This window comes from Canis lupus, chromosome 38 (genome assembly GCF_003254725.2).
Source record: "Canis lupus dingo isolate Sandy chromosome 38, ASM325472v2, whole genome shotgun sequence".
Classification (NCBI taxonomy): domain Eukaryota; kingdom Metazoa; phylum Chordata; class Mammalia; order Carnivora; family Canidae; genus Canis; species Canis lupus.
Genome location: NC_064280.1, coordinates 3,750,111 through 3,765,246, shown reverse-complemented (window position 1 = coordinate 3,765,246; position 15,136 = coordinate 3,750,111). Strand labels below are relative to the sequence as shown.

General features: G+C 34.6%; 1 protein-coding gene across 9 annotated transcripts in view; it reads right to left on the bottom strand.

The window, feature by feature from the left end:
* The window catches only part of KCNT2 (potassium sodium-activated channel subfamily T member 2), a 375,554-nt gene that overhangs the window by 102,283 nt on the left and 258,135 nt on the right, over positions 1-15,136 (bottom strand). For all 9 annotated transcript variants that reach the window (XM_049106879.1, XM_049106880.1, XM_025421037.3 and 6 more), the window contains 3 exons: positions 11,706-11,855; positions 9,636-9,865; positions 1,548-1,761 (listed from right to left, as the gene is read on the bottom strand). In XM_049106879.1, coding sequence (XP_048962836.1) covers positions 1,548-1,761; positions 9,636-9,865; positions 11,706-11,855 — 594 coding nt within the window. The remainder of the gene's footprint in view (positions 1-1,547; positions 1,762-9,635; positions 9,866-11,705; positions 11,856-15,136) is intronic.

Here is a 15,136-nt window from a genome sequence, read left to right as displayed (position 1 = left end):
AAACAAAATATTGTTGGAATCATGTTTAAAATATTATCAAAGATAATTATTTGCTGACTTTATGAAAGTAGCCACTTAAAGGCATAGCACAGCTGTATAATTTTCAGAATAAAATTATCAAAAAGTAGTAGTGTAAGTGAAAATTAAGAAATAAAACAAAATTTAGTAGTGGCAAGATTCCTTTATCCAGTATGAAAACTGTTTTTTGGTAAAAATTTGCCTTCTAACCAAGAAATTTCAAACCTAGTTTAAACTGTTTTTCACAGAGGGTAAAATGTTGCACATTTTGCAAATTTAGAAGTTGATAATCTCCACTATTACTTAATCTTTTTCAGTTTCAGTTTGCTATAAAAAAAAAACCACCTCTCAATATTTTCAGAAGGACATGTAAAGAAAGAATTTCAATCACACCACAAAACATCATTTCTAGAAATATACTGGCAGTCAAACTTCTCCTTGTTCCCAATATTTCATAAAAATATTTGAGTACTCTTGATTTCTTGGAGAGTGGATTGTGTTATGTGGGTACATCAAACTTCCCTATAATAATTTTTTTTAAGTATGAAGGATTAAAAGAAGGATTTTTTTTAAAGTTTCATTCTGTTTCAGTTCATTTTAGGTCAATTAAACATTAACTGAACATCTATTATATGGAAGATATCGGGAGAAGTGTCTAAATGGTGTTACCACTACTATTACTAGTGCTACTACACCTCCTAGTAATTATTACTCATTGAATGCTTACTCAGCACAAATCAGTGTCCTAAGCACTTTTCCATTATCTCAGTTAATCTACAGTCTGAATATTATGAGGTAGTAATTGTACTCACTCTACAGATCTAGACACTCTGATTCAGATTGTTTAATCAAAGTCACTTGCACATAACCAGTAATAAGGTGGAACTGCCATGGGAAACAAACTCAGACTCCATAGTGCTGACCACTGTGCTTTCCTCAAGAAATAGCAATATAATATGTGACTAAGACAAGTATACAAACTCTACTGAAGATTAAAATGTGATTAATAGCATGTACACTGGCACTGTAAATTATGAAAGCATAGTAAGGAGATCTAGTGCCTCATGTATTCATTCATTCAAAATATCATTGATGTCTACCATATGAAAAAGACTACTGAACGCTAAGATAAGGAAAGGGAGCTTAATGGAGGAAATCTGTGCTATATGTCATTGAATAATTGACCAAACTTCAATATAGACATGGAAGGAAATAAACTAAAGGTTAATTAACAAAAACACGAAATCATGAAAATGCATCTTATATCACGAAAATACTGATTTATGTATTTTCTTCTTTAAGGATAAAAAATAATTTAGATAAAACTGATCCTGGAAACACATATTGAAGCCAGAAATTTGAGATCTTAAAATACTTTATAGGTAACAGAGATACTCGCTAATAGGAAGGGTGTTTTGATAGAAGTATAGTGGAATTAATTCTAGGAATATACAAAAGGTAAGGACATTGTCCCATAGTAGCACAAATCCCAGTAAATCTTATAACTGTTGTAGAGTATCTAAACATACTCTAAGTTAGAGGAAATTTCTTCATCTGGTGTAGTTTCATCTTCTGATTGATCACTTAGAAGATCACATGTTTGAATTGATGATGTATCTGCAACCTCTAAAACGGGAGCAATGCTAGGTCTTCTGATTTCTTTGCTTCCCTCTGTAGGAAGAGACAGGGTAGGGCCACTTGTTGATCTACAGCTTGTGTCTTGCAAGTCTATAGCCACAGTACCTGCAACAATGAAACATAAAAATCCTTCAAAGCATTCATCACCTATATGATAATCAACCATTTAATGATCAAAATGAAATACAACCAGTATAACTGGTAAATATATTATTTTTATCCTTTAATCTTAAAGCTTATTTCTTTCCCATGTGGACATTTTTGTCTACATGAATTTAAAAGATTCTGCATTTGTGCAAAAGTGTATTTGCTGAGTCTAGTTCTATGCACAAAACATGAGAATTGTGAGATCCTAAAATACTTAGAAATTTAAAGTCAAAAAAATATCTTGTTTCAATTTACATTTATTTAAAAGTAATTAAAATTTTTTGTCCTTTTTAATATAGTAGATTTCTCATTATATCCTTTCCCTCATTTTGTTGAGTTATTATTCTCTTGGCTGATTTTTAACCACTTTTTAGTATTAGAACAATTAATATTTTATATCTATTGAACAGATATTTATTGAATACCCGTGCATGGCAAACACCATCCTTTGGCACTTGGGATATGCCAGGAATGAAATACTACCTCTACATATAGGGATTCATCTTTAAAATAACCAAGTAGACAAATAAGTGGGGAAAACAAACCTGTTTTAAATAATGATAAATGCCATACAGAAAATAAAACAAAATGATATGATAAAGAATAGTGAGGAGGAGGAGGAAGGATTTTCACCAGGTGGTAGGGAAGGCAATTCTTTAGTCACAATATTTGATTTTTGACTGGAAAAACAATAATGAGTTCACAAGCCATGAAAATACCTTAAATCAGTAGCAACAGCAAACCTAAATAGCTTAAGGTTTTCAAATACTTAGGGGTAGTCAACACTAAATAGAAGAAATAAATTCCTTTGGAATTTTTTTATTGGAATTTCAAAATTAATTTAAACATCAATTTATGGAAAGTTGATGTCTCTCCCCTTTTGAAGAAAATACAATCTAACCCATGAGTGCCATCATATTTCACCATCACTCACTTCATTTACACTCAATGACACCTGGTCATCCCTCTAAAAGCCCTTAGACCTCACTTTGTCTCATTTGAAAAACCTATTAAAATATTCTTCACTCTCTGACCCTGCCACCTCCTTTACTGTTATAGCAGAAGTTTTTAAAGGGGGAATAAAACTAATGGATTTTAGCATCTCTTTCCTAGTACCATGGAAAGAGAGGTTGGCAACTGACTTCTAAAACTTCTGAGGCAATTACAAGTCCCCACAGAGGAGGGAAAAACAGGAAATGTTTTTGAGGATGAGAGTAGGTAGCACAAGTCTGGTGAGAATATCTGAGTACTCCTCAAAACGGGAATAAATTTTGGGGGTCAAGTTTCAGAGACCTGTACACAAAATTCAGATTAGAGGGAAGGGAAGCCTGGAATGTCAGTGGTCGGTAGGAAGGCATTCATGTGACGGGCATATGTGAACAGGCCTAGAACTGCTCTTTATGAGAAAAAGATGTAGGGACCAGCATTCAGCAGTTCAGCATTCAGCATTCAGCAAAGGAAAGGTAAAATTTATTCTATCTTTATGGGAGAGGTGAATGAGGATCCTTGGAGAAAATAAGATTAAATTTTCCATTAAGTAGGTGTATAGAATTGATTAAAAATTAAATTTTACAAATTTCATTTACAAAAATAAAGAAAAACCATATATGATTTACATCCTAAGGTTTTAAGTTAAAATTCATCTGTATAACATTTACCCCCTGCAGATGACCACATTGCTGAGTTCAGAGAGAAAACAGAATTTATCACAGAAGAAATCCTTTAATTCCCTAACTTCAAACAAACATGAGAGTTTTACCAAATTTTTGTCCCTTTATTTCTGCTTAGAAGGAAACGGAAACACTTCCATTTATATGAAGTTAATCCTTTTTCTTGTCTTACAAATTAAATCCCTTCCTACTTCCTCCCAAAGAATTGTGATTTTTTAACTCCACTCCCCAAATATATATGACTCCAAATCACCCCGAACTACCTTTTTATCATTTTTTCTGCCCAACACAGGGAAAAATGATGACTTTCCAATTATTTTGCCAACATGGATATCTGGGCCCAAGATGGACATGGGGGATATGATCATGAGAAAAATCTAGCAGGGAAGACACAATTCAAAAAACAGTTACAATTACAAAAACAAGCTTTCTTTTAAACATTTTCTTTCCGTAATAAAAATTGACTCTTCCCTGACATCTTCCCCTCAACCTTTAGAAAGGTGGTTTGGAGTTGGGTAAATACCTTCAGTGTTGTCATTGACTTTTTCAGACCCTTTTCGTTTTATCCTTTCTGAAATCCCAGCTTGAGATTCTATCACCACTATCTTTTACTGCTTTGTTTGGTGACTAATCCTATGTCATTCTACTTATTTCTTAATGCTTCTTTCTAGTCAGTTTCTCCAATACTATTTTTGCATTAACTTGTCAGGACTGTCATAAGAAAGTACCACAGACCAAGTGGCTTAAATGACAGAAATTTATTGCCTCAAGGTCTTGAAGGCTGGAAGTCTAAAATCCAGGTTTGGCAGAATTGGTTTCTTCTGAGGGCTATGAGGAAAGGGTCTGTTCCAGGCCTGACTCTTTGACTGGCAGATGGCCATCTTCTTCTGCCTGTATCTCCTTTCTCCAATGTATCTCTGTCTTCTACTTCCCTCTTCTTATAAGGACACCAGTCACAGTGGGTTAGAAGCCCGCCTTAATGACCTCATTTTAACTTGATCCCTTCTGTAAAAGACCTCAGCTCAATAAAGGTCACATTCTGAGGTACTGGGGGTTGGATTTCAACATATGAATTTTCGTGGCCACAATTCAACTCATAACACTCTTCCTGCCTCATCCAGTGTGTTAAAAATACAGATAAGTAAACCTTTCCACACCCAAGATCTCACTTCCTCAAATTCATTAAGGAAATTGTTCTCACCTGAGGCCCCACACTTCTGCAGTCACATTTTAGACCTCATTATAACCAATAATAGCCTTACTGCATTGACTTTCACACATTCATCATCTGATCACCACTATTTCCTATCTTTTCAGGGCATTCTCATTTGTGTCTCAACTTCAGCTAAAGTTGCACTCTTCTGGAACTTCAATTCTAGTTATGATATCAAGTTTGAATTGTCTCCCTCATTCCCTTCATGTTCTGTCTTCTTACCCATCTTAAGCTCCATATTTAAGCATTATGATTATTTGCTTGCATATACTCTTGGCTCCCTTGATACATTTTTGCTCCCTTACATTCTTGGCACAAGCAAACCCTGTTTAAATTCAACTCTTAGGCTACCTGTTACCTGCATCAATGCAAATGAATATGCCTGGATAGTTTAGCTACTGCATTAGTCCTTTCAGTACAATGTCTGTCCTTAGTCTTGACAATTTCTTTCTACATGTAGAAGTATTATTTCATTATACCTGTAGATGATCCTTCTGATGCTCCAGACTTAGTTCCTTGTCCTTTCTTTCACTAACGGGCTTTTATTCCACCATTCTTTAGCCATTCACTCTCACCGTCATACCTTACTTGTAATAGTTACTATTTATTCCGTGTAAGCTCTATTTGTCATCTCATTCTCTGAAACATACACTTGCCTCTTCTCCTTCCAATTCTCTCCTTTTTTAGTTCCCACTGAAATTATAATCTGTAAATCTACTACCTTTTCTGTTTCCTTCAGCTAAAGATGTCTTTGTACTTCCTGACCTAAAGGTGAGGCCCATCATTATATTCATTCTCTTAAATATATTCCCGATTGCCTTGCCCCTCTCACTTCCTTGTACATCCACCATGGTTACGAAGTCCTTTCTTTGCATCCCTTTGCAGCAAGGATTTTTGAGAGACATCAGACATGATGTCTCTAATTGGTCTATCACCATTCTGTCATAAACCGCTCTGATCTGCCATTTTCTATGACCAAGCCAATGAAAGAGCAGTGGTCACTGTTTTGTTACATTCAGTTGCCAGTTTTCAATTCTCATGTTATTTAAACTATGAGTGGCAGGAGACATAGCTGATCACTCCATTATCTTGATACACTTGATTCATTTGGATTCTAGGACACCACACTCACCAGATTTTCCTACTACCTTGCCATTGGCTCCTTCTTGGTCTCTTTTTGCTGGTTTCTTCTCATCTCCCTGATATTTAATATTGATATCCTGAAGAATTTAGTCCTTTGTCTTAATCCCTTTTCTATCCATACTCATTCCATCAATGATCTCATTCAGTCTCATAGCTTTAAATACAATACTAAGCTCAGGAACCCCAAATATAATTTTTCAATGTATATCTCTTTCCTAAACTCTAGACTTTGATATGTAACTTCCTGTTTGACATCTTCCTGTCAATATCTAATAAACATTTGAAGTTCAGTGCATCCCAGACTGAACTTTTTAACCATTTCCCATCAAACCTGCATCCCCACCGCCAAGCCTTCCCCACCCCCACCGCCAAGCCTTCCCCACCTCAATGGATGGCTATTCCCTTTTTCTAGTTGCTTAAACCAAAAAACTTGGATTTCTCCTTCTCATCACTTCCACCTGAAAATACTTTGATCCCTGGGGCAAACCAAGGATCTCAATAGCAGCCAAAGTAATTGTATTGAAACATAGTTTAGCATAGGCAAGATCATGCCATCGCTCTGCTTAAAACATGCAATGAATTCCCTTTCACTCAGAGTAGAAACAAGAATCCTTATTTTGAGTTTAAAAGCCCCAACACAATCTGTCTTGTTTTACCTCTTCCACCTCATCTCCTATAACCTATCATTGCTCACTGTGTTTGAGTCACAAGAACCTTCTTACTGTTCCCAAAGCACCCAGTCAAGCTTCCCATAAAGCCTTTGTAGTAGCTATTATCTGTCAGGAATGTTCTTCCTCCAGACATCCACAGGGCTACTTCCTTCATATCCTTCAGGTATTTTCTCAAATATCACCTTTTCAATGAGGCTTGCTAACCACCTCAATTAAAAATCCAGTCTCTCCAGAATTCATAAACCCTTTTACTAGCTGTTTTCCTTTTTTTCTTTTTTATTACTTATCACCTTCTAATACACTAAATTATCTCCTTATTCTTTTATGTGTTGTTTATTTCCAGTATTCCCTGTGATAGAACATAAGCTCTGTGAGCTAGGGATCTTTAACTATTTGTTCACTAATTTATCACAAATACGAGTTTCCAGCACATATTAGGTACTCCATTAATAATTGTTAATAATGGGAAAAAAATGAGTTAGGACTACTATAGAAGAAAAATAATAAGCTTTGTCAATGACAAACGGGGTTACCTAACTTAGTCCAAGCAGGGCCGTGAAATGTGCTTCATAAAGAATAATATTGAGGCTGAGATACAAAGGATTAGAAGTAGTTACCTAGGCAAAGTTGGGGGCTGGGGAGTAGATCCTGTTGGAGGAAACCTCATGTGTTAAAGTCCAGTGGTGAAAAACCATTAGTGAAGGTTGAAAGGAATTTAGTATGATTGGGATTTAGGAGTGCAATTGAAGAAATAGTAAAATACAGAACTAGAAAATTAAAGTGGAATTATTAAACAAACAAAAAAAAACTTAAATGTGAGATTTATCTTCTAAACTAGGATACTCGTGAAAGTCAGGATAGTCTTCAATAATGACATCAGGACAATGTATATAAACTGGACTATCCTGGGATTGCCTCATACAAACAAGAAATTTTGGTCATACAAATCATAAGCCATGTAATATTATAAAATTTAGATTTTTTCCCCCTAGGATAGTAAGAAACATTTCAAATGATTTCCTTTTTTATGGATTTATTTATTTTAGAGACAAAGAGAGATTAACACACATGGGGGTAGGAGATTGGGCAGAAAGAGAGGAAGAGAATATTAAGCAGACTCCTTGCTGAGCATGGAACCTGACATGGGGCTCAACCTCACAACTCTAAGATCATGGCGTGAGCTGAAATAAAGAGTTGGACACTTAATCAACTGAGACACCCAGGCATCCCAGTAAGGCAAATGATCTATGTAAGAGAATGACACTATCAAAATTATGTGAAATTATTACTCTGGTTGCAAGGTGGAGAAGAGTGCAGGACAGCCTGGAAGCATGGAGAGAAGCTTGGGAGGATGATCCTGCAGTTGAGGGGAAAGATGGTGGATTCTCAGACCATGATCATACAGACAATGGACAGAAAGAAGGGAATGATTTTGGAGCTACTCAATGATCTGATTTAATAGAAGTAGGTGATGGGACACCTGGGTAGCTCAGCACTTGGGCATCTGCCTTCAGCTCAGGGCGTGATCCTGGAGTCCCGGGATCAAGGCCCATATTGGGCTCTCCACATGGAGCTTGCTTCTCCCTCTGCCTATGTTTCTGCCTCTCTCTCTCTGTGTCTCTCATGAATAAATAAATAAAATATTTTTAAGAAATAATAGAATTAGGTGAATTCTTAGGTATGAGAGGAGAGGCAGAGTGAAAAGTCAGAATTGTGACTTTACAAATTAAAATGTGTCATCTATTTTTTAGCCAAAAGAATGGAAGAGGAAATGATTTTGAAAAAGGGCAGAAAGATTAGTTCAATTTGAATGTGCTGTATTGGTTTTTCCTATGAGGCATCCAGACAGAAACAACTACTATATTGTTGTGAAGAGAAATTTAAGTTAAGGATCTATATAAGAGAATCATCACTTTTTGGAGGGAAGGTCAACCTATGGGAGCAGAAGATGGTTAACACTGTCCTCTGTTGTGAGGCTGTCCACTGGATTTCATGACAAATAAACTGGTGGCTTTGCCAGAGTACTGATATAATGACTGGAGATTTCAGGCTAAATCAGGTAGAGGCATAAGGGGACAGTAAGATTTCAAACCAGCAACTAAAGACAGCTCCTTCAAGGAATTTACCTGTGAAGATGTCAAGCCAAGAGGTCCGTGTGTGTGTGTGTGTGTGTGTGTGTGTGTGTGTGTGAAAGAGAGAGAGAGAGAGAGAGAAAGAGAGAGAGAGAGAGCATGTATAGAGTTATGAAGAAAGAAATACACAGAGACATAAAGAGAGAGATGAGGGAGGGAAGGAGAAATGAGGCAATGATTTTGAAAAAAAAAAAAAAAAGTTAGAAAATAAGGATGAATTACAGTAAAAAGTGAGGTCCCAGAGCAGGTAAAAGAGATGGCTCCATTGTGCAAGTGAAGTTTAAAATAGTATAAGTTGGGGCACTTGGGTGGCTCAGTTAGTTCAGCGTCCAACTCTTGGTTTTGGCTCAGGTCATGATCTCAAGGTCGAGTGATCAAGCCCTGTGTCAGGCTCTGCTCTCAACGTGGAGTCTGCTTGAGATTCTTTCCACCACCTTCTCCTTCTGCCCCTCTCCTACTCACTTGCTCTCTCTCTAAAATAAATAAATAAATGTCTTTTAAAAAATATTACAAGTTAAAAGAATGTATTTTCCTTGTGTCTAAAACTGAATGTTGGTAGGTTTAAAGGTAGTGTAGTAGCACATTTAAAGGAAATTCTTATTTGTCTGGATCCATTTCTTCTTCTTTTTTTTTTTTTTTTACTTCTGTGTCATAAAAGCCAGGTTCAATGGTGAGACTGAGATACAGGATGGAAGAAGAGTTTTGTAAAAAATGGAGAATATTTGAAATAGTTTCTATTGATAATTTACAAAAGAAAAATCGAAGTGTTAGGTGCTTATATCCTAATCAGAAAGATGAAACAGTTTTTGATAATTTTTAATTAGGTTAATTTCTTACCAGTTTAACAGCTAACAACCTTTGTTCTGTATACTTAGTTACGTCAAGTTTAAATACACACAAATTAGTTTTGAAATTTGACTTTGAAATTTTAACAAACATTGAAGGTTACTTATTATGCTTTTTAAAGAAAGAAATATGATATTTTCATATTATTTATACTTACCCATGCTGGCAATTATGCTATGTACAGGTAATCGAGAAGGTCCATGATAAAATGACCTTGATACATTGCTTTTTTTCTGCTGGTCTTGGTTTTTAAATGCTGAATTCTCTTCTTTGGTAATATTAATATAAAAACATATATCTGTAGCATTCATAATATATCGAGGACCTGGATTCAGCAAAATGTTTTTATTATCCTCCCTCCGAACACCAATCAAGCAGACTCCAAACCTTAATTTAAAAAATAAATGAAAAGTTTAAGAATTGTAATTCAGCAAAGCTCTTGGGTTTTTTGTTTGTTTTTAAGTTTACATATGTAAGAAAATTAGTAAATTATTAATAAGCAGAAAAAATTAAAACCCCAAATCAGAGCATTTTAAAACTTGAAAAGAGGAATGCCTCGGTGGCTCAGTGATTGAGCATCTGCCTTTGGGTCAGGTCATGATTCTAGGGTCCTGGGATGGAGTCCCATATCAGGCTCCCTGCAGCATGCTTGCTTTTCCCTCTACCTATGTCTCTGCCTCTCTCTGTGTGTCTCATGAATAAATAAATAAACTCTTTAAAAGTAATTCTTTTTTAAATGAAGCTTGAAAAGATCCTGCAAGTTCAAGACTCAAGACTCTCAAGACAAAAAAAAAAAAAAAAAAAAAAAAAATAAGGACTCTCAAGACTTTCCTATTTTTCCAGGAAAAGAAATTGACCTTAGTATGTTGTGAAATCAATTCAGTTGATTAAGATATATGTGTGTGTGTGTGTGTGTGTGTGTGTGTGTATACTTTTAAAAATAAATAGAACAGACAATGAAAAACATCAGAGTGTGTATTATTAGTAAGAGTAAGAATTTTTTTATAAATTTTACATGTGTGTATTGTGTCTAACTATAAATGTATATCTTTACATGGTCAAAATACATGAAACAGTATTAGTCAAAATGTATAGAAGCCATGGCCTAAAAGAAGAAATTACCCAAGGTCACATGTGAAAAAAAAAAAAAAAACAGGGTCCTTAAATTTCTTTTAGTTCTATTTCACCATATTTTGTTTACTCTGAATTTTAGAAAAAAAATTAATAGTCTGAGTAGGTGCACAGCTTAATTGGGAGAAATATCAACCTCTAGATGTAACATATATTAAGATTTTCTTTTGGGGCACTTGGGTAGCTCAGTGGTTGAGTGTCTGCCTTCAGCCCAGGGCATGATCCCGGTGTCCTGAGATCAAGTCCTGCATTGAGCTCCCAAAGGGAGCCTGCTTCTCCCTCTGCCTATGTCTCTGCCTTTCTCTGTGTGTCTCTCATGAATAAATAAATAAAATCTTTAAAAAAATTTTTCTTTTATACTTTTTCAGGTTATGCTCCAAACACAAAATGTCCCAAATGTTTTTATTTCAATATGTTTTATAGTTACACAAATAAATCTAGCTTAAAAATATTTTTAAATATCAAAAGTACATGTATGGATAGAATCATATTGAGAATTAAAGTAGAATATATTAAATATTAGTGTAACATACTAGATTTATACAAACCTTAAAAATGTTATATGTATATTTATAATACTGATAATATATTACTTTCATTATAAACATGCATTTTTGTTTCTTCAGTAAATAAATTTTCTCAAAAAAGGAAAAATAATATGTTCCATGTTTGAATTAGAAGGTACTATTATTTACCTTTTAACTTATTTCTTTGGACAAAGCAAGATTTATTAAATGTCTAGATTTTTATAAATGTTATTATGACTTTGTCTACATATTTAATCAGCTCTTTAGAATTAAATGTCTAAAGAATATTCACTTTCATGTATTTGTGAATTCTTAATGCATTAACATATTTTAAAGATAACGTAAAAGTTACTAAAGTCAATATTCCTAATAACTGATACTTTATATACCTAACAACCTTAACTTGTAGAGACCATACAGAAGCTGAGTTCAAATGTCTCAATAATTATGTTAAAAATTCCAGAATACTTGCAACTCATGAGCACCAATATGAGCTGTATCTTAGAAAACTGTGTTTAAAAGGTATGATTAATTTTTTTAGTAAGTCCACTCTGGAAGCAGAAACATACTTTTTGTGCGCATGGAAAGAGGCATATGTAAAACTCTTTCCTTCGTATTCAGCAAAAAATGTACTTTCTTCCAAAACAATGTGGTATACTTCATTGCCAGAGCATCTACCATACATCTTCTGCCACTGTTCTGGCGATTGCTGACCTTCTCTGCAACAAAAGCACACACACATACACACACACAAAGAGAAAAATATGGTGAATGTGGTTAAAAAAATCAGTTTTCATACATAATCTAAAGTTTCCCTACAGGAAGAATTGCTAAGCACAATTCAAAGAAGTAAGTGTGCTGCTCTAAATGATGATATTGTTTACAAATACAAAGAATCACTACAGAAATTTTGAAAATAACACAATATATAAGCTTGAAAGATGGTAGATGGTAGATTCTTAGATTTCCAGGTAATGAAAGCATTTATCCTATGAATCAAGATATATCATTTCATTTTAATTTCTGTTTATGTATATCTTGTCATGCACATCCTCTGTATTATACTTGTCTTATAGTCTCAATAGTGCCCATTGCATCTCATTTATGATACCTCTTTGGCTCCAGCAGGTAACTGATTTTCCTGTGTATTTATAATTATAAATGTCTACATGTCAACTTATCAATTTGATTTCACAGGAAATATACTCTTAATTTCTGCCTCTATCATGGCAATGGCTTTCTTCCAATTGTGTAGCAGTTAAGAAAAAATACCTCTTCATGACAAAAAAGGTCTTCAAAGAGATCTCAGAAGTATTTTTTAAAAGAATCTAAATTTATCACAGAAAGTATTGTTTGTATTTTCTAGAATGCTCTGCTCAGTGGCCTTGGAAATATATAAAAAAGTCAACCTATGAAAAAAGCATGGTGAATATACAATAATTCTTCTTTCCCATTTTTATAGTAATTTTTAATAAAGCTTATAGAGTCTGTAAATAAGAGAAATGCACTTTAAGAAGCAAAATGATGAATATATAAATATCAAAATATTTCATCATAATATATGAAGATTCTGAATGGATAAAAGCATACAAGTCATAGCTATTATACTCAGGGTTCAAAAAAAGCCATTTAAAAATCTGAGTTTGGTCTAAAAGATTATTAGAGACAATACATTTGTTAATATTTTCAAAGAGTCATTGAGGTTTAAAAAATCATTTATTTTCCAGGCATGTTTCACTTGTACTTCATTCTTTCTTAATTGAGTCATGAGGTGCTAAGTTCTAACTCCAAGAAGAACGAACCCCACTCCCTGGGGTGCCTCTGTGACTCAGTTGGTTGAACGTCAAACTCTTGATTTCAATTCAGGTCATGATCTCAGTGTCATGATCTCAAGGTCATGAGACTGAGCCAGCCCCCTCATTGGGCTGCACACTCAGTGGTAGGTCTGCTTGAGATTGTCTCCCTCTGCCTCTCCCTAAAATAAATGAATAAAATCCTTAAAAATAAATCAAGAGCTGGGACCCTGAAGTGATTACTGATCTGAAACCTAATTCTGCAGTCTTGGGTTGTTAAGTAACTTCTGAGTGATTCTGTACCTATCATTTTTTTAAAGGTTTTATTTATTTATTCATGATAGACACACAGAGAGAGGCAGAGACACAGGCAGAGGGAGAAGCAGGCTCCCTGCAGGGAGCCAGATGCAGAACTTGATCCCAGGACCCCGGGATCACGCCCTCAGCCAAAGGCAGACGCTCAACCACTGAGCCACCAGGCACCTGATTCTGCACCATTAAGAGCTGTGAAAAAAAGTACCAGCTTCACTGGATTAGGTAAAATGAAGTAATACAAATAAATCACTTAGCAGACGTTGGGATCACAGTAATCCCTCAGTAAATGTTAGCTTCCACTATTTTGTTGTTATACCTTCTTCATCATTACATTTGTAGCCAATTTTAACATATCTACTCAACCTATTGAACTTTAAGTCTCCTAAAACCTTTACTCTTCCTTCTGTAATATTAATATGTTTTTGGAAATAAAAAATAAAACCAAACATTTCTGACTATTGACTTCATCTGGCTATACCTAATGACTACTTCCTAAGAATGATTTTTCTTGGTGGAGAAAACATTCCCTTTGGAAAACAAAAATAAAATCTTTGTTATGCTCAACATTGCTACTTGGCAAGATGATACTTGGCAGATAGAATCCTTTTAAAGTGCTGGAAATGTAAGAGAAGGTGCCAGTAATTCATCATGATTTCTTTGAGATCTAAAAAGTAGCACGGGGTCAAATCATTGTCACACAAGGGTACTAAAAGCTATTCAAGAGAATTATAAATCTAAGTTCACATTTCAGATGGAGTTCCTTAAATCATTTGCTTATTCTCATGCTTTTTTATATTTCCACCCCAGGAGACATCTTTATGCTTTCTTCAAATATCCCTCATAGGTAAGCAAGAATCTCTAAGTTCAGCTAGTTGTAAATACACAAAATTTTCTCTTTTAGATCATGTTAACTGTTTGAGAAATGTAAAAAATTAGCCATTTGTTACAACATGGATTGACCTTGAGGGTATTAGCTCATTGAAATAAGTCAGACCAAGACAAATACCATATGATCTCATTTATATGTAGAATCTAATAAAATAGAAACAAAAAAAATGAACTTATGGATTTGGAGAAAAAACTAGTGGTTGCCAGAGGTGAGAGGTGGAGGAGTGGGTGAAATGGGTGAAAATGGGTGAAAAGTACAAGCTTCTAGTTGTAAAGTAAATAAGTCTTGGGAGTATAATGCACAGCCTGGTGACTACAGTTAATAATACCATATTATATCTTTGAAAGCTACTAAGAGAATAAATCTTAAAAGTTCTGCTTACAAGAAAGAAAATTATAAGTATTTGTGGTGATGGATGGGCTTATTGTCATGAACATTTCTCTCTCTCTCTCTAAATATATATATAGATAGATAGATATAATCCTATATATATAGAATTATTATGTTGTACACCTGAAACTAATGTAATGTTACATGCCAGTTATATCTCATTTTTTTAAAAGGGCATTTTACGGCTTGTAGATGTGTAAAAAAAAACCTTTTATTTGTCTTCAACTACCTAAATTTTCTCTTCATCTTATCTTTATGTTTCTAGGCTGAATTGATCCAAGATTATTTTTGAATAGAGGAAAACAATTAAATAAATAAAAAGATACTTCCAAACTTATGCAAGAGAATTCTTTAATTCCATCATCTAAGTGGCTCTGGAACTCACCACTTGTCCCTTTTTCCATCAGCCTTTAAGTCTTAAAATAGTCCTAACCCATCTTCCTGCCTTCTTGCCTCCAGTACTGGACATTACAAATCAGTTAATGGTGCTGTCGTAAGAGTGAATTTCAAAAGCTCAAATCAGGTCAAGTCACTCTCCTGTTGAAAATGTTTAAAGGAATTCCTTCTTCCATTTTAAAAAGGCAAACCTTCTTATCATTACAAAGCCCTCCTG